The 21,296-nt window shown below is 38.3% G+C and overlaps 1 protein-coding gene across 1 annotated transcript; it reads left to right on the forward strand.

The window, feature by feature from the left end:
• The first annotated feature begins 14,786 nt into the window (after window positions 1–14,786).
• dlx2b (distal-less homeobox 2b) lies at window positions 14,787–20,185 on the forward strand. Its single transcript, XM_063010426.1, has 3 exons — window positions 14,787–15,117; window positions 17,917–18,101; window positions 19,574–20,185. Exons 1-3 carry the CDS (start codon window positions 14,790–14,792, stop codon window positions 19,892–19,894), a joined length of 834 nt encoding a protein of 277 aa, XP_062866496.1. The 5' UTR covers window positions 14,787–14,789; the 3' UTR covers window positions 19,895–20,185.
• The last annotated feature ends 1,111 nt before the right edge of the window (window positions 20,186–21,296 follow it).

Consider the following 21,296-nt stretch of genomic DNA (forward strand, 5'->3'; position numbering starts at 1 on the left):
ACAATAATAAAATTATTAAATTATTATAAAAAAATACAAGCAATGTATTAAAATCTAGACCTAATGAGAAATTGCTTACATATCACTTAAAACATAGATCACAAGAGTGATGCTCTTCAACACGGTTCGTCTTACAGACCTAATGATGTTTTTTCCCCTTTTCACTTAACTGTCGTGTCCAACTGACGTTTATCTCTCTCTTATTAGTCATCACCTCCGATCGGAAAGGGCTGCCGCCCTATCGCTTCTTGGGATTTTACAGAGCACAGTATGACGTACAGAGAGCCACGCATTGCCATCTGTGATCAGTCACTCCCAGCCATCCCCCCCCATGCAAGCGTCTTGACTAATCAGCAGAGGCCACACTTGCACTAGTGATGAGGAAGCCTGTGTGAGCCACTGTCCCTCCCCCTACAGACACACAGCCAGTCATGTGTCTGTGTAGGTGAACGCCAAACTCCTCACAGACACTGATCAGAGGTTTGAACCCAAGAACTGAATAATTTTGTGTTAAGGGGCTCTCACAGTGTTTCATTTTGACACGTGTATGTAGTATGGATTTGTGCGTTTTAAGCCAAATTTACAGAATATAATGTCAGCAAACATAAAAATTAAACCCATTTATAAAGTGAAATAACCATGCATGCTGGTCGGTGTGGAACAGCATTTGGATTTGGTTGATTGAACTACCTTATGGTTAAAAACCCTCCCAAATGTGGTGTATATATAGACGATTTCCTAGCTGCATTTAATGTATATCATTATGCTTTGTTTAATACTGTGCAATTCCTATTCTGTTATTACTAATAATGTTTGCATTACTGCCTGTTGCAATGAAATGAATTTTAATACAAAAATATCGGGGTAGTACACTGGCTTGGTGGGTAGCACTGTCACTTCACAGCAAGAAGGTCCTGGGTTCGATCCCCAGGTGAAGTTTGCATATTCTTCCCATGTCTGTGTGGGTTTCCTTCGGCGGTTAACTCCCACAGTCCAAAGACATGCAGTCTGGTTAATTAGAGATATTAAAGTCCCCCTAGGTATGAGTATGTGACTGTGTGTGTGTTTGCCTTGTGATAGACTGGTGACCTGTCTAGGGTGTTTTCTGCCTTTCGCCCACTGCAATCCTAAATAGGATTAAAGCAGTGGTAAAACAGACAATAAATAAATGAAGGAAAAAATATCAATTAAAACAATTACTGCAATAAGTGCTTCATCATTACTGTTCATTCATTAAGGTTTACTCAAATTCATTCATAAATAAATCTAGGGTGACTTTATTTTGGTTTTCAAAAAAGAGGACACTTGGCAGGATGTCAGCATGGACTAGACGGACACATGCACTGGATGGAGGGTTTGGTTTGGGGGAGGGGGTTGAATTGGCAAAGTTATTTAATGTAATAGGTGGGACCATGGCAATGTGTATAAAGTAGAGGTTTAAATATTTGACAAATGCATCAATAACCTTGCAACTATGCTATTGAACTTTAATAAATAAACAGCTACTTTTTAACAAGACAACTAACAAATGGTCAGATAATCTGATTACTTTTTAAATTCAGCATTTAGCCCTAATTGATCTGTAGAGCTATTAAACAGAACGTGGCGCTATCACAGCTTTGACAAAAACCTCTATCTTAGGATGTACAATTAAATATATTTGTGCTGACTTTTTAACAAGACAGACGTGCAGTCCACTGATCTGTAGCTGTTGTGATGCTTCGTGGTGTGAAATGCAAAAACTCCCTCTGCAGCAGTAACATCTTCTGTATTACCCAATCTTTACCTAACAAACTCTTTCTCCTTTAGCTGCAGTTTTGTGTTTTGCTGAGCTGGCACCTTTATTTGACACTGACATGTATGTCACAACCAAGACAAAAACACAGATTTTTTCTGTAATTCGTCTGTGAATTTTCATTTGCGCTTGGGCATTTTTAAGAGAAGTGCGAAAAGGCGGGACCTAAAGAGAAAGGTACAATGAGTGCAAAAATACGCAAAGAACAGCATGTACAGGGTACGAATGCCAAATCCGAAACATTTTTGGTGATTTAGAAATCCCGGTGGACACATTTTTTAGGACATGTCCAGGAAAAAGAGGATATATTGGGTGTGTTCGAAAACCTAGCGAGCTGCCTTGCTGTCTTACAGCCTACATAGGCAGCTGCCTAAGTAGAGAGGATTCTAATAACATTGACTTATAAGGCAGGTTATTCGAACGCGCTACTCGGACAGCGTTTCCATAATTTTTCGCTAACACAGTTAGCCTCATGCCATTCAAAACAATGGGATGGGGTGGCACCACGCGCTAGCATGTCAACTAACATCTACCTCCGTGTACCGAAAACGGTTTGATTCGCTGACAAGCCCGAATTTGCAAATAAAAACAGTTGTGCAATTTTATACAAATTAAAAATCAATAATAATTTATTTCCGTTAGAAAATAACTCTCCAAACCATATTTTTTTTATTTTTCTGTGAGAAAAGTTGTGCCGCACTGAATGCTGGGATTGCCTCCACCGCTAAGGCAGCATCGGATGCTCACGTTCTTGAGTCAAAATAGCGTTTAAATTTTAAGATACCTCACTAGTGCGCATATTAAGATAAGATAAGATAAGATGCCTTTATTGTCATTGCACAGTGTACAACAAAATTGAGTTGCAATCCAACGGTGCTTACACATACAATAAGTAAAAAATAGAAGCAAAAATTATATACATATACACAATACACACACACGTGTATGTATGCCTAAAAATCTTAAATATAAAGAGTAAAGACTAAACTATAATTATTAAAAAGGACAAAAGACATTGTTTACAGCAGTGAGGTAGCAGTGGGGTATTGCACATGCCCTGAGTAGCTTAACCCTTTGATGCGCAAGCTAAGCAAACCCCTTCTAATGCACAACATGGGTCAAAAATGAACCATATTCATCCATTCAAGAATATTTTAATATGCACATTATTCAGTTATTCATGTATTTGCTGTCTTAGCTAATAAAAGCTATGTATACTAGAATATGTAAACAGCTAGCAAGCAAATACAGTAGTATTGGACATATTCAAGATTCAAGAGCCTAATCTTTGGTTGTCTTTCAAAAGATCAGTAAATATGTTTTTGACTACAAACACTTACAAATGTCAGTAGTTTCTGTCAAATTCCATAGTAAATACATAAGGGTCATTTTTGACCCATGTTGTGCATTAGAAGGGTAGTGATACAAAAATGATTTTTATTAAAAAAGCAAAAAATATAAAACTGAAATAAGGATTTGTGATGATCAAAAACAAGTTAATTGAAAAATTCATGGAAGCTTGAATGACAAAATTAATTTATTGCAAAGATATAGAAAATAAAAACTCAGTTGGGTCACTTTTGACCCAGGTTGTGCATCAAAGGGTTAAGAGAATATTGCACAGAATATATATTTAGCTCTAAAAAAAAAAAAAACTACAAAAAAAAACAGTAGTGCAGTCATAATAAATATACATATAAAAATACGGTCAGAGTAGAATGAAACATCTAGGCATCTATTAAGGCATCTAGGATTTCGAACAGCCTACTTCTCGGTAGGATGACGTAAAATGCCGTCTATGTAGAGAGCTCACTCAGTTTTCGAACACACCCATGGTCATTGTAGTAAATGTAAAGTTAAATTGTATGGAATAGATCCTTATTGTAGTTGTTAAGATTTAAGGGCACAAAATCCTATTTGTTGTTTTTTTAAGGCAACTGTCCCAGAGCTAAAAATAAAGAACTAAACAAGAGGACTAAGTGTCCTTACAGAGTCTTAGAGGCTCAGGGAAAGATCTCCTCCAAACTGTGACGCTGGCATTTTGAGTAGTCAGAAGCTCAGCCTGCAGGCTCAGTACTCTGAAATTAACATGTAGTCCCTCTGAGTGGACCTGAGAGGAGCTGACAGCACATTTAGAGAAAATTGCCACTTGTTGGGGCGGTTGGGGGGCGTTTGGCGCGACAAGGCATCAGATGGCCTATGGTGTTTTTATCCCTGGTATTTACTGGAGGAAAATTGCTGTTTTGCTCACCTGTGGAGGGTAAAGAGACTGTGTGGCGCCGTCTGACTTCAACCACCGGAAGCCAGGCATGTGTGAACAGCGGAGGGTGCAGTGTGCACTGGTCACCTGTAGGGGGCGAGCCGTGTTTAATGATGACTCGAGGATTAAGTTTTATTTATTTATTTATTTGTTTATTTATTAGGAATTTAACGCCATGTTTTACACACTTTGGTTACATTCATGACAGAACAGGTTATTACTGGTTACACAAGATTTATCACTGTCGCAGACACGGGGAGAACATACGAACTTCACAAAGACAGAACCCATACCGCTCCACCTGGGAATCAAACCCAGGACCTTTTTACTGTGAGGCAACAAGTGCTACCCACCAAGCCACCGTGCCGCCCCTGAGGTTAAAGATTACTCTGAAGATAAGATGTATAGGGCACTATGTAGGATGTAGAGGTTATGATGTCATACTACACCGATCAACCATAACATTAAAACCACCTCCTTGTTTCTACACTCACTGTCCATTTTATCAGCTCCACTTAGCATATAGGAGCACTTTGTAGTTCTACAATTACTGACTGTAGTCCATCTGTTTCTCTGCATGCTTTGTTAGCCCCCTTTCATGCTGTTCTTCAATGGTCAGGACTCTCCCAGAACCACCACAAAGCAGGTATTATTTAGGTGGTGGATCATTCTCAGCACTGCATTGACAATGACATGGTGGTGGTGTGTTAGTGTGTGTTGTGCTGGTATGAGTGGATCAGACACAGCAGCGCTGCTGGAGTTTTTAAATACCGTGTCCACTTACTACTGTCCACTCTATTAGACACTCCTACCTAGTTGATCCACCTTGTAGATGTAAAGTCAGAGACGATCGCTCATCTATTGCTGCTGTTTGAGTCGGTCATCTTTGAGATCTTCATCAGTGGTCACAGCATGCTGCCTACAGGGCGCTGTTGGCTGGATATTTTTGGTTGGTGGACTATTCCCAGTCCAGCAGTGACAGTGAGGTGTTTAAAAACTCTGATCCACTCATACCAGCACAACACACACTAACACACCACCACCATGTCAGTGTCACTGCAGTGCTAAGAATGATCCACCACCTAAATAATATCTGCTCTGTAGTGGTCCTGCGAGAGTCCTGACCATTGAAGAACAGCATGAAAGGGGGCTAAAAAAGCATGTAGAGAAACAGATGGGCTACAGTCAGAAATTGTAGAACTACAAAGTGCTTCTATATGGTAAGTGGAGCTGATAAAATGGACAGTGAGTGTAGAAACAAGGAGGTGGTTTTAATGTTATGGTTGATTGGTGTAGATAATGTACTAGGGAGTGAGTAGCTGTTCTCTAAAGACTATCTAAGACTGAACTGGGTTTTAATGAGCGGGACAAATTTATTCATTTATTCGTATTTAGTAACTGCTTCATCCTGATGATCCTGCTTCACCATGAAACACTGGCATTAAGACAAAATTACACCCTAGACAAGATGCCAGTCCCTTTCAAGGCACCTCATTTACATTAAGTGAGCCCATTCATTCACTCATTCATTCAAACCAGGTTCTTCTGCAAGTTTTTGGCAGATAGTAAGCCAAACAAAATATTACATTGATCAAAAATGTATATGGAGTTGCCTTCTCTTTCCTGCTTAAAATGCAGACTTTTAAACATCAAAACATTTTAACATTTGCAATACGTTACATTTACTAAACTGTACTATATTTAAAGTGAGCTTTAGGGACAGTCGTAGCCTAGTGGGTAGAGCTTTGGGCTATCAACTGAAAGGTTGAGAGTTTGAATCTCAGCACTGCCATGCAGACACTGTTGGGCTCTTGAGCAAGGCACTTAACCGTCTCTGCTCCAGAGGTGCAGTACGATGGCTGACCCTGAACTCTGACCCCAGCTCCCAAACAAGCTGGGATATGCGAAGAAAGAATTTTGTTGTACTGTACGTCTGTATATGTAAATATGACAAATAAAGACATTATTTTCTATTCTAGCTTGTTGGATATCCCATTTGAAAATGATTGTCGGAAATATTAAGTTGCCGTCCTCTTTGTGGTCTCCATATTTCACAAAATGTGAAATTGTGTAGCTATTAGTGTCAAAAAATGTGTTGAATCAGGCACTAAACTTAAACAATCAACATTGTTTATTATCACAAATTGATAATGGGGTAATGGTCAGGATTTACTATACGAGGGACCTTCAAAAAGTTTCCGCACTTTTATATTTTGGTTGAAAACGGTGAGGGCGGGAGGAGTAGTAATTGGTGTCTGAGAGACTAAGAGAGAGCTTATAGTCTGGATTTAGCTCCATCTGATTTCCACCTTTTTAGACGCTCAAAGAAGCATTAAGGGGAAGAAGATTTTCATGTGATGATGTGAAAGCAGCGGTGCATCAGTGGCTACATGCTCAACCGAAAAATTTTTTTGCTGATGGCATTAAAAGTTGGTACGATGCTGGGATAAATGCTTTGGAATGTACAATTCTTAATAAATAGAGTGCAAAAGTGCGGAAAAATTTTGAAGATCCCTGAAGCTTTTTTTTAAAGCTTGTCAAATCATGTCTTTATAGATAATTCTTAAAGGGCCTTGCCTAAATTGCTGCCACAAAGTTAGAAGCACATATTTTCTTTTATCTTGTCTTATCGTGTCACCTGTTATAAGAATAAGACTGAAATACAGTATCTAAACTTAATAATTAAAAGCGGTGTCTACATCCTTTTTTCATTTAGTGTATTTTTTGTTCACAAATCTACAGCAAATCCTCTCTTTATTAAATGTTTAAAAACAAATAAGAGATTGTATAGTGATTTGGTTAGGGTGACTTACAGAGCAACACTAGAAACAAAAATGTGCGTCATACTCTGTTTGTTACCGGACAGTTACTGCTTGCATCAATTGGATTTATGCTCTGTTGGTGGTCTGTGCTGGTTTCATTCAGAAGCCTGTTTTTGTGTATGGGCGTAAACACTGGGCATTGTGTAGGTGTTTATGGGCACACACACATACGGGCACACGGTAAGCAATAGTCTTCCATGAAGTGGATATGCTGGTATCTGGTATTTTCATTGTAAAGAATAATAATAATACAATGTTTTAAAAGGACAATACAAACTGTAATTGTGCCAGATGATTAGAGTTTTAGCACAGTTAGAAGTGTTTTTTCCTTAGTTCATTAGTCTTTTTTCTCTTATTTGTTTAGGTAAATTAAACATTTTATTTACATTTAGACATTTACATTCAGGCATTTGACAAACACAAAGATACGCCTAAACAGTGGAAGCTGGGACGACCCAGAAATTACACTTTTTTTCTGTGTATTGCCCCCTTTTTTTCCTAAACTAATTCCTTCCAACTCCCAGATGGTAATTCCTTCGCAGCTCGCACTACTACTGCCCTGGTCGAGAAGAGCCGCAGACTATCATGCACTCCCTGCCGACTGCTTCTTTCCATTGAGTCTCTGTGTACGGTGCGCCATGCTCTGCTGCTCCGTAATTTCCCCAACCTATCGTACAGTCACCACAAACAGCCAGCACAAGTCACATTTACAGCAGCATTGAGGAACCCAGTTGATCACCCTCCCTCAGATACAGCTTATTGTATATCTTTGATGCCTGGCCAACTGGTTGATAGCACAGTTTAGACTCAAACTTCAGAGCTTGAGATCTCAGTGTTTGTGGGCTAGCGCATTAAATGTGTGCCACCCACACACCTCTTAGATTAAAAGTACAGAGGCTTAACCACTGAACCACACAGAGATTTTTTTTAATTACGAAAAGTACAGTTGAAATTACGAACAGTTTAGGTTTTGAAACGTAAAAAACCAAAACACCTCTCATCCTAATGTTCCCTTTATTTCCACTTCCCGAAAAGCTGCCTAGGCTATAACCCCTGAATTGTAATTACAATGCTGAAAACAGGGGCGGCACGGTGGCTAAGTGGGTAGCACTGTTGCCTCACAGCAAGAAGGTCCTAGGTTTGATCCCCAGGTGTGTGGAGTTTGCATGTTCTCCCCGTGTCTGCGTAGGTTTACTCCGGGTGCTCCGGTTTCCTCCCACAGTCCAGAGACATTCAAGTGAAGTGAAATAGAGATACTAAATTGTCCATGACTGTGTTTGATATAACCTTGTGAACTGATGAACCTTGTGTAATGAGTAACTAACGTTCCTGTCATGAATGTAACCAAAGTGTAAAACATGACGTTAAAATCCTAATAAACAATCAAACAAACAATTGCATCCAAGATTTAAGGATTTTAGGTCATTTTTAGTTTTTAGAATTTTGTTTACTTTTTAATGCACATTTTCACTGGCAGTAAAACAGTCCCAGCATATAGTACCAGAACCAGCATGCTTGAAAGTGAGTGTAGATGTATCTTTTTAAACATACCTCTAGTCACTAGAGTCTAGTCATTGTGGCCAAGTAGCTCAGTCTTTGTTTCATCTGACCACAAAACTGTCCCTCAGATACTTTTCATTTTGTGATTAGCAACAAACTTCAGCTGAGCTTTAAGGTGCAGATTTTGGCACAGGGGATTATTGTACATGTTACTATAAACCTTGAACAGTAAATCTTTGTTTTAGCAGCATTTGATTCTGTCATTAAGACAGAATTACACCCTAGACAAGATGCCAGTCCATCAAAGGCACTACATTTGCATTCAGTAAACCCATTAATTCACTTATTCATTCACACTTTAATGTATTTTATAGTAGCAGGTCTGTCTGTATGTTTTTTGAGAGACAGCAAGCAAAACTAAATATTACATTTATGAGAAATTTATATGGAGTTTACTTTTCTTTCCTGCTTAAATTACGACTTTTAAACATAGAAGCATCAACTGTAAATAGCACATTTACAGTAGTTCATCTGTTACTCTGCATGCTTTGTTAGCCCCCTTTCATGCTGTTCTTCAATGGTCAGGACTCCCAGGACCACCACAGAGCAGGTATTATTTAGGTGGTGGATCATTCTCAGTGACACTGACATGGTGGTGGTGTGTTAGTGTGTGTTGTGCTGGTATGAGTGGACACAGCATTGCTGATGAAGTTTTTAAACACCTCACTGTCACTGCTGGACTAGTCCACCAACCAAAAATATCCAGCCAACAGTGCACCATGGGCAGCGTCCTGTGACCACTGATGAAGGTCTAGCAGATGACCAACTCAAAAAGCAGCAATAGATGATCGTCTCTGACTTTGCATCTACAAGGTGGACCAACTAGGTAGGAGTGTCTAATAGAGTGGACAGTGAGTAGACACGGTATTTAAAACTTCAGCAGCACTGCCGTGTCTGATCCACTCATACCAGCACAACACACACTAACACACCACCACCATGTCAGTGTCACTGCAGAGCTGAAAACGATCCACCACCCAAATAATACCTTCTCTGTAGTGGTCCTGTGGGGGTCCTGACCATTAAAGAACCGCATGAAGAGGGGCTAACAAAGTATGCAGAGAAACAGATGGACTACAGTCAGTAATTGTAGAACTACAAAGTGCTTCTATATGGTGAGTGGAGCTGATAAAATGGACAGTGAGTGTAGAAACAAGGAGGTGGTTTTAATGTTATGGCTGATCGGTATATATATAACAAAGATTTAACTGTACACAATTAATCAAGCTTTACAGTTTTTGCCTGATCTAACAGGATTCTTGTTCTTCACTAATGGCTACACAACATTTTGTAAAATATAAAGACTTTTATTGTCATAATCATTTTCAAAAGGAATATCCAACAGGCTCATGCTATATATATATATATATATATATATATATATATATATATATATATATATATATATATATATATACAGTGTATCACAAAAGTGAGTACACCCCTCACATTTCTGCAGATATTTAAGTATATCTTTTCATGGGACAACACTGACAAAATGACACTTTGACACAATGAAAAGTAGTCTGTGTGCAGCTTATATAACAGTGTAAATTTATTCTTCCCTCAAAATAACTCAATATACAGCCATTAATGTCTAAACCATCGGCAACAAAAGTGAGTACACCCCTTAGTGAAAGTTCCTGAAGTGTCAATATTTTGTGTGGCCACCATTATTTCCCAGAACTGCCTTAACTCTCCTGGGCATGGAGTTTACCAGAGCTTCACAGGTTGCCACTGGAATGCTTTTCCACTCCTCCATGACGACATCACGGAGCTGGCGGATATTCGAGACTTTGCGCTCCTCCAGCTTCCGCTTGAGGATGCCCCAAAGATGTTCTATTGGGTTTAGGTCTGGAGACATGCTTGGCCAGTCCATCACCTTTACCCTCAGCCTCTTCAATAAAGCAGTGGTCGTCTTAGAGGTGTGTTTGGGGTCATTATCATGCTGGAACACTGCCCTGCGACCCAGTTTCCGGAGGGAGGGGATCATGCTCTGCTTCAGTATTTCACAGTACATATTGGAGTTCATGTGTCCCTCAATGAAATGTAACTCCCCAACACCTGCTGCACTCATGCAGCCCCAGACCATGGCATTCCCACCACCATGCTTGACTGTAGGCATGACACACTTATCTTTGTACTCCTCACCTGATTGCCGCCACACATGCTTGAGACCATCTGAACCAAACAAATTAATCTTGGTCTCATCAGACCATAGGACATGGTTCCAGTAATCCATGTCCTTTGTTGACATGTCTTCAGCAAACTGCTTGCGGGCTTTCTTGTGTAGAGACTTCAGAAGAGGCTTCCTTCTGGGGTGACAGCCATGCAGACCAATTTGATGTAGTGTGCGGCATATGGTCTGAGCACTGACAGACTGACCCCCCACCTTTTCAATCTCTGCAGCAATGCTGACAGCACTCCTGCGCCTATCTTTCAAAGACAGCAGTTGGATGTGACGCTGAGCACGTGCACTCAGCTTCTTTGGACGACCAACGCAAGGTCTGTTCTGAGTGGACCCTGCTCTTTTAAAACGCTGGATGATCTTGGCCACTGTGCTGAAGCTCAGTTTCAGGGTGTTGGCAATCTTCTTGTAGCCTTGGCCATCTTCATGTAGCGCAACAATTCGTCTTTTAGGATCCTCAGAGAGTTCTTTGCCATGAGGTGCCATGTTGGAACTTTCAGTGACCAGTATGAGAGAGTGTGAGAGCTGTACTACTAAATTGAACACACCTGCTCCCTATGCACACCTGAGACCTAGTAACACTAACGAGTCACATGACATTTTGGAGGGAAAATGACAAGCAGTGCTCAATTTGGACATTTAGGGGTGTAGTCTCTTAGGGGTGTACTCACTTTTGTTGCTGGTGGTTTAGACATTAATGGCTGTATATTGAGTTATTTTGAGGGAAGAATAAATTTACACTGTTATATAAGCTGCACACAGACTACTTTTCATTGTGTCAAAGTGTCATTTTGTCAGTGTTGTCCCATGAAAAGATATACTTAAATATCTGCAGAAATGTGAGGGGTGTACTCACTTTTGTGATACACTGTATATATATACAGTACAGGCCAAAAGTTTGGACACACCTTCTCATTCCTGTGGTTTTTCTTAATTTTTTTAAATTTTCTACATTGTAGATTAATACTAAAGACATCCAAACTATGAAGGAACACATATGGAATTATGTAGTAAACAAAAAAGTGTTAAACAAACCAGAATATGTTTTATATTTTAGATTCTTCAAAGTAGCCATCTTTTGCTTTAATGACAGATTTGCACACTCTTTGAAATTTTCTCAACCAGCTTTATTAGGTTTCCACCTGGAATGGTTTTCAATGAATGTTTGTGCCTTGTCTAGAGTTAATTTTTGGAATTTGTTGCTTTTTTAATGTGTTTGAGACCATCAGTTGTGTTGTGCAGAGGTAGAGTTGGTAAAATATAAAACATATTCTGGTTTGTTTAACACTTTTTGGTTCACTACATAATTCTTCATAGTTTGGATGTCTTCAGTATTAATCTACAATGTAGAAAATAAAAATAATCAAGAAAAAACATTGAAGAGAAGGTGTGTCCAAACTTTTGGCTGGTGTGTCCAAACTTTTGGCCTGTACTGTATATATACAGTATATATATACAGTATATAGCATGAGCCTGTTGGATATTCCTTTTGAAAATGATTATCAATAAAAATAAGTTGGCTACCCGTTTGTGGCAATAAAAGTCTTTATATTTTACAAAATGTTGTGTAGCCATTAGTGAAGAACAAGAATCCTGTTAGATCAGGCAAAAACTGTAAAGCTTGATTAATTGTGTACAGTTAAATCTTTGTTTAGCAGCATTTAATTAGTAGCAGACCTGTTTTTAATGGTTCTTGGATTACATTCTACCACCCAGACCAATTATTTCTTAGCATAATTTAACAGTTTGGGTTTTTGACCTGTACTGTCCTCCTCAGAGTTTCATGTACTTTGTATTTAATGAACATTGTTTCTACAGAAGTTCAGCTGACCTAAAGTTATTTAAATATGTGACAAAATTAAAATAAATAGTAATTTATTTTACAGTACATGTGCACATGATGTAATTTATTATAAAGTATGCCAAACATTATTGTTTTTAGTTTTAAAGACAGTGATAAATTTGGAGTAGAAAAATGCAAAAACAGCTCTAAATGATATACATTCATTATACATGCAGGCTATTACAGATTACAGTACTAATGTTAAACGTTTTCATCGTTTTTGTAAAATACTTACAATGCAAATATACAAAAGCTTGTAATTAAAACTTAACAAAACTTACAGCTACAGCTAATATAGTATCATATTACAGAAGATATAGCATTTTTGTCTTTTGTATGTATTTAGAACTTGGTAGAAGAGGGTGGCAGTAAAAACTGGTAACACATTAAGACTATTTGCATACAGGTGAAGGAATTGTCCAACACAAACAAGTGACAACACTCAGTAACAGGAATAGAATTGTGTCTGAGTGCCCAAAGGTACAGTCTTAGTACAGTAATAATACTGAACAAGCACCAGTCTTATAATACTCTACATGATCAGCTAAAAAAGTTAACATTCTCATCATGGCTGTCATTCAGATAGCTTTTGCATCAAAGGTTGATGTGTGAAGATGTGACTTTGTGCAACGTGAACAACCGTTTTGGGGCAGTTGTAGTCTAGAGGTTAACCCTTTTGTGGTGTTCATAGTTTTGTTACTCAGCCAATGTGTGTGGGTCTGGTGGACCCACCGCATTATTGTGTTTTTAAATCAATACAGCCATATCTTTTTTAACAAACAAAATATCAGATTTTTACTTTAAGATGTTTAGAAGCAATAAAGACAGCATATTTGGTTAACATTTACTATTTTCTTATGTTGGATCATATTTATAAGTAACATTGCCATCCGTTTGTTGTGATAAAATATAAGAAATGAAAAATCAATATCACAATATGGCTGGAAAAACGTGTTTACTTTAAACAAATCGAAATGAAACAAACTTAAGAAATGTAAAACATTTGTCAGTGTAGGAAATACCAGCCTGAACAGATACTGTAACTATATCAGTCTACACATCAGTCCTATTAAACACAGTCTGTTCATACAACACGTCTGTGTCTCTGTCTGTCTGTGTCTCTGTCTGTCTGTCTGTCTGTCTGTTTCTCTCTGTATCAGTATGTCTCTCTGTATGTCTGTCTCTCTCTCTCTGACCGCCTGCCTTCCTGTCTGTCTCTGCCTGTCTGTCTGTTTCCCTCTGTCTGTCTCTGCCTGTCTGCTTTGGTAAACAATGAAAACGGGTCCCACAGACCCAAACACCACACAAGGGTTAAGGTACTGGACTAGTAATTGAAAGGTCACTGGTTCAAGCTTCATCACTGCCAGGTTACCACTGTTGGGCCCTTGAGCAAGGTCCTTAACTCTCAGTTTCTTAGACAATATACTGTCACAGTACTGTAAGTCACTTTGGATAAAAGCGTTTGATAAATGCAGAAAATGTAAATATAATATGTATAATAATGTATGATAAATTTGCAACAACAGTCTTCTTCTCCCTCAGCCTTTGTCCCGTCCGGTTGCGGGGTCGGCTCTCAGCAGATCATGATCCGCATTGATTTGGCAAAATTTTTACGCCGGATGCCCTTCCTGACACAACCCTCCCTATTTGATCCGGGCTTGGGACCGGCACTACAATGCACTGGTTTGTGCATCTAGCAGCTAAGTATCTATAGGACAATTCAGTGTTTCCAATTAGCCTGGTGGCATGTTTTTGGACTGTGGGAGGAAACCGGAGCTTCCGGAGGAAACCCACGCGGACACGGGGAGAACATGCAAACTCCGCACAGAAAGGACCCGGACCGCCCAACCTGGGGATCGAACCCAGTGCGAACCCCGACAGTGCTACCCGCTAAGCCACCGTGCCGCCCAAATTTGCAGTGTAAATGGAAAATAGGACAATTACATTTTACATCAGTGTGATTGTGATATTATAGGTCTACCTGATAAAATGATCAATAAGTGTAGGTACAAGAAAGGTGTAAAGTAAATTGACAACAAATGAATTTGATTGGCCCAGTATTATGGTAACGCCCTTTAAAATATCCCCGCCCACAAGCAGGCGCGCACTGAGGAAGCCCCAGAGCGCAAGTTCTCCATCAGCAGTGTATGATTGCACTTCAGTGATCTTCAGTGGAGGACTCTGGTGATCTTTACATGCTCAGACATTCATTACTAAACCAGCAAGAGCAGAAGTAGGCTATAGAAGAAGTCGGATCATCTAAATACTCTGGAGGAAATAGTGCGCACAGTGCGCTGCGTTAACACAGGAAGGTTGGAGAGATGACGGCGGTTCTGGATAGCCTGGGTTCGGAAATGCACACTACACATCTAACCTCCAGTAACTTCGGCTCGATGCATAAATCCCAAGACTCTCCCACACTGCCGGTGTCTAGTGTTACCGACAGCAGCTTTTACAGCGTCCCACAGAGCGCAAACTGCGCAAGTACTGCCGCTTACGCACAGCTAGCCTCCTACTCATACCCCATTGCTGGAGGGGTCAGTGGGGGACCCTACAGTCCCAAATCCTACGATATGGGCTTTGGATCTTCATACGGAGCTTATGGGGGGTATGGACCCGGATCAACCTCTCCAACTCCGACTGAGCCAGGTAAACAGCTGGTGCGCACCCGTGCCATCAGTATATGCGTCATAGGATCAGATCCCACACGCACAGTATACTGTCTTATAGATGTCAGCAAAAGTTCTGATAGACTGATGCTAGAAAAAAAAGTACCATTCATGTCTTTCTTATAAACCTTTTTCTTTTTTAAAGTTTATTGTGACAACAAAATGATTGAATGTGCTTTATGCAGCCTAACATCACTCTAAACTTCATTTTACCACTTTTCATTATTTTTAAATGTAAAATAAAATGTTAGTGCTACTTGCTACCATCACGTTTTAGGAAAAAATACTAGAAAAAAACTTAATATTATCAAACTTAGCCAGGCATAGTTTTTAATGTGCATTAATCTCAAACATTTTCAATATAAAATAAACACAACTCAACAGGGTAAAATATACACTGAGGGTAAAATGTGTTAGATTGGCTATATGTTTTTGTATAAAACATGCATAATTCAGTTAAGCAATACTGCCTTAAGACTAATAATAAAATTTCCCATAAAGTTTCCCAAAATATTGCAAAAAAATTATAATAAAGAGGACAAGAGGCAAATGTATGAAAGAAAATCCAAATTTCAAGTCATTATTGCATTTAGTAAAAATGCAATATATATGTATGTATTTGTAGTGGACAATCTCCTTTAGGTAAAGTAAAAAAGGCAAAAAATTCATAGATATTTGACCTCTTAAAAAGCAATAAAGTAATGCAATTAACTACAGTGTACTGTCTTAATGTTCTAATTTAATGAATTACATTTATAAACAATGAGGAAAATACAAATCCAAGTTTTTTAGACGTATTGTTCTGTAATTTAAAAGATTAAAAATGAAAGAAAATGAAAAATGTAAAATCCAAAGTGCTAGAGTTAGAAATTATGCAAATTAAAAAAGACCTCTAGACATAAAAAAGATGAAAAAGAACAATTTTAATTCTTCCAAATGGAAAAGATAAAATAAATAAAGGAAATCCAAAGATTTCCAAAATATCTTTCTGAGAACACAAAGCAAAGTCATATAAGTGAATTGTCAAACTCAGTAAGACCAGAACAGTGTACGCTTTGACTATCCTGTCAGGAAAGGTACTAAGCAGGTTTGTTTTTGTTCCTAAAGGAACCATAAAATTATTTCCCCATTTTATTGTGTTTATTTATTTTTGCAGTAGTATTTTAAGTTTATGCCATTTCAGCATTTGGGTGGACCACCCTGAGGGCACTCAAAAGAACTTAGGCACTTAGGTAATTTCATGTTTGTATATCGGATACAATTTAATTCCACAAAGAGAACTGACCTGATTAAAGTTGTTTTGTTTTTTAGGCTTGTAGTAATAGGAGATGCTATTTGTTAGAGGGTAAATGTACAGTAAATTCTAAATGTATGTGTGGCTCTGTCACAAAAGTGTTGGAATACTAAGCCTCAAACGTAGATACAAAACCACTTTTGTTCCTTGTTATAAGAATGTATTTACTGAAAAAAAAAAGGAAAAACAAAAAGTAGTTTACTTCCAGTTAAAGGGCCTCACAAAGGGCCTTAAAATTTCTATTCCTAAAAAATGGCTGCAACGGGCGGTCCCACTTCAAAGTCCCCTTGGTGGGGCTGATCAGTTTTGAACAGACCGCAGCCTAAGTAACAACAGCGTTTCATTATGTTCCTGTAACAAAAGGAATGATACCACCTCAGTGACTGGAATTTGTATCATAAAACCCTGTTTTTTGTTCTTTATTTTCAGGGGGATGGGGGTTGGAAAACTATAGGAAAATATAGGACTTTCCAACTGTTTGTTTCACATGCAAACTATTTAGGGGAAAAGTTTCGGTGAACTACCAAAAGAAATATATGAAAGGAATATCAAAAGATTTCCAACCTCTCAGCATCATTCCAGCATGGATAAACATATAATGTTCAGGGAATACCTGCAGCATAGGTAGATATGTAGGTAGGTAAGGTAAGTTAGGGAGATTTTAGAGAATTTGAGTGTATCATATTTGTGAAAGAATGAAGATAATACTTTAAGAAAGGAAGAAAGGGGAAAAAAAACAAGAAATAAAGGAAGAAATGGGTAATCACTTTGAAATGTACCAAAGTTTAATTACCAGTACCAATGTACCAGTGTTTAATTATGCTTTTCTAGCTTGAGAGTGCCACCCCAGCCACATGCATCTATACCTTACTCACTTTAATTTCCTTATTTATTTTTTTCATTTCTTGGAAAAGAATAAAAATAATGAACAAAAGAAGGAAAATCTAAAGATTTTCAGCTGTCTGTAAGGAAACTTAGAAACAAGATCCATGAGTTATTAAGAGCATTCTAAATCAGAAAATAGCAGATTTTAAATTCTTAAGAACAAAAAGCTAGGAGAAAAATCTAAAGTTTAAGGAGTCATTTTAGTTAAGGCTTATTTTGAAATATGTAGAAGCACTAGACTATAGTATGCTATAGTATAGTAAAGTAGATTTACATTATACAAATGTATGAAATTAACCTAAACCAAAATATTCTATAATGACATTAATTAAACACAAAGCTTTCTAACCTCTCTCTTATGAAGAAAATCTAACATTTGGTGAGTAATTGCAGTGTACTGCTGGAATAAATGAAGGTTGGAAAAATTCTGGAAGGCAAGTTTCTTTAATAGCGGAACCCTTTTCAGATTTCCTTCCTAAACCAAGGACACTTTGTCTATATCTTTTAGAGCGGTTCCAACCACTACATATACACAGGATATATAACTTATGTATGTGTATATATACATTTATCAAAATTTTATGGCTTTCTTTGGTTCAGAGAAAGATGAGAGCGAGCCAGAGGTGCGCATGGTGAATGGCAAGCCAAAGAAAGTCCGGAAACCACGAACCATCTACTCAAGCTTCCAGTTGGCAGCTCTTCAGCGTCGGTTCCAGAAGACACAGTATCTCGCACTACCGGAACGTGCTGAGCTCGCTGCCTCACTGGGCCTCACACAGACTCAGGTCCACGTTAATACATTCTTTCACATTTCCATATTACTTAAATCGTTTTAATTAACCATCAATCCAAATTTCTGTTTTGTTGTTGTTGCCACTTTTAATTAATTGATCATTTCCCACCTAAATAAATGGGTCACTTAGGCTCAAGTAAATGTAATTATTGGGAACAATGTTGCTTATGTTCTTTGAAAGCCCTTTAAAGATAATGATTCTTTACCCATATTTGTTGGTGGTACAATGACACTGCCTTCTTTATTCTTGATGTCTTTGCGTTAAAGTTGAGAAATAATTTTTCACTTTCCAACAAATATAGTCTATTTGGAACCTTTACAAAAGCATCCAAAAGTTTATACTCAGGTCCTCAGTAGAACATGCTAGTCCATCACTGCCAAGATCCCTTTTCAACCCGATACAGTTGTGGCCCGTTGGAGCTAAATTCTCTTTTGCCGCTGCCACCATCACCACCTCCGAGAGCCGAGGCTGTCAGGCACCACAAACAGAGAGCCATGCACTGCCATCCAAAGCTCAATCTCCTAATAAAAAAGCTCAAGCTCTTAAGTTCGAATCACAGCTCTGCTATCAGCCGGCCAGGCGCCTACACATACACACAATTGGCTTTATTCCTTGGGGGAGGGGGGGGGGGGGGGGTCAATGTCTCAAACAGGGTTTCTTGCTGCTGGTGCAAGTGTGGCCTCTGCTGACTGGTCAGGGTGCCTTCACAGGGGGTGGCTGATCATGGATGGCAGTGCATGGCTTTCTGCACGTGGTGCCTCCCGATCGGAGGTGGTGATGGTGGCAGCGACAAAAGTGAATTAAGCTCAAACAGGCTAAAACTGTATCAGGTTAAAAAGAGGAAAACAAACTATATAGAAGAAAAATTACACTTACAACAATTATTTCTTTGACCAAATAATTATTACCTACCTGTTTTATTATACAGGCTGACAAATGGTGTGAAAAAGACGCTTAAGTTATTTTCTTGCAACATTAATATTTATATAAATATTTTTGTTTTTATATATTTTAACCATATTTAACCAAATTGGATTGGAAACACCTTTAAAATCACATTAAAAACAGAAAATACAGCAAATATTATACATTGAAATCCTTAGGAAACAAAAAAAAACACAGTATTATATGGCATTGCTTAAAAAAGTTTTATGTGATTTTTTAGTATAGTATATTTACAGTTACATTTTTGGCATACATTTAATTGTTGCAAGTGGTAAAATAAGCATTTAATTGAAACACTCAGTTTCATACATTATAATTTAGCTCATTATAATAGCAATAATAAATAGTTTTTGTAATAAATAGTAAAAAAAAATATCATAATCTAACCAAAAAAGCTTTTTAAATGGCATTTTAAATGATTTCCATTACTATTGGGTTTAAATGCCAACAGACAATATCTAAATAATCATGTGGTGTTTTGCAACTTACATGTTCTTTTATACTCTGCCTCCCTCCAGGTGAAAATCTGGTTTCAGAACCGCCGCTCTAAGTTCAAGAAGTTGTGGAAAAACGGGGAGATTCCACCCGATCAGCACGTCGGTTCAGGTGATTCTCCACCTGCATCTCCTACCCAGCACACCGCCTCGTGGGGTTTTCCACAAAATGCAGCTCCAGCAGACGGAGACTCAAATGCAGACCAGGTTACAGGACCCCCCAACACCACGGCACCATCGTTTTTATCCAGCTATCCCTGGTACTCATCCACAAACACACATCTACAGCCAAATGCCCTCGCACAACCCCATCACTCCGCCATGACCGCCGGTGCCATTTTCTAGCCATGGATATGGTATAATAGACTTATAAACTACACATACAAGACAAACAACAACACTAACTCTTAAAATCTATTTTGAATTTGAACTTTTGCTCCGGGATTTTTTTTTTTTGCTGTGGAATTGTGTGGGCACAGGTGCAACAAATCAACCAATAGCATTAAATTATTTTTCTATTTATTTATTCGTTTTTTTGCATTGCTACATCGGTACGCAGGACCCTGGGACAAATCATATGCCATGTAAAAACGGGTACCCATTTTTTATGCATTGTACTTTTTTCTGTAATAGTAGACTAGATTAGGCCTACAGGGCGATCTGTCATGCTGTTTATACAACTTGTACTCAATAAAAAAGAAAAAAAATGCATTTGATGTTGACCAACTATTGTGTCTGGATAAAGTTAAACTTTACGACATGGTTTTATGGAAAAATAAAAAAACAGACTGCATTATTCAGGGTGGTACTATGTTGGCGCGTATAGTTTATTGTTGGTTTATGCAGAAAAATCACTGCAGTTTCTCTACAAATAATGTGTAACTTTATATTGCATCTTTAAAGCAAAATATACTGTATATGTAAAGTCTACATTTTTGTATGGGGGTTAAATATTGTTACAATATGAACTGATTTTAATGTTGAGATCCAGAGTGCCTGCAAAATTATGCCCAGAAGGCGCTTGAAAAGGAAACAGCTGGTATGTTTTAAACCACATGTATCAATTCAAACGAGAACATGTACTTAACAGCCGCCATGACCAGTGCTGTTCCAAAACATAAGAGAAAAGGTGTTATTATGTGGAAAAAATTTAACCTCTTACGGACTACATAGTAAAAAAGTAAGAATTTATATGCTATTAATATAAAATTTTTATAGTGCTGTGAAAAAAAGTAATTGCCCCCTTCTCATTGCCTCACAATTAATAATTTCTAAAGATTAAACAATATAGTATATATTACAAAGTTAACTTATGTATACCAATAAAAACACAACATATTAAAATGTAAAAATATATATTATACTATTATTTAAAGGGGAAATCCACCACCCATCACCCATATCACTCTTGTGAAAAAGGCTGCAATGACTGCAAGTTGTTATTAGTCTTCACTCATTTACTCACTCACACACTCACTGTCTTAACCGCTTATCCAATTAGGGTAAAAGTAGGGTAAAAGCCTATTCCAGCTTTTCAGTGGGTGCAAGGCACACAGTAACACCCTGGACGGGGCGCCAGTCCCTCGCAGGGCAGACACACACACACACACACACACACACCCATTCACCTATAGGGCAATTCAGTGTCTCCAATTAACATGACTGCATGTTTTTGGACTGTGGGAGGAAACCGGAGCTCCCGGAGGAAACCCACACAGACACGGGGAGAACATGCAAACTCCCCAGG

This window comes from Trichomycterus rosablanca, chromosome 15 (genome assembly GCF_030014385.1).
Source record: "Trichomycterus rosablanca isolate fTriRos1 chromosome 15, fTriRos1.hap1, whole genome shotgun sequence".
NCBI lineage: Eukaryota > Metazoa > Chordata > Actinopteri > Siluriformes > Trichomycteridae > Trichomycterus > Trichomycterus rosablanca.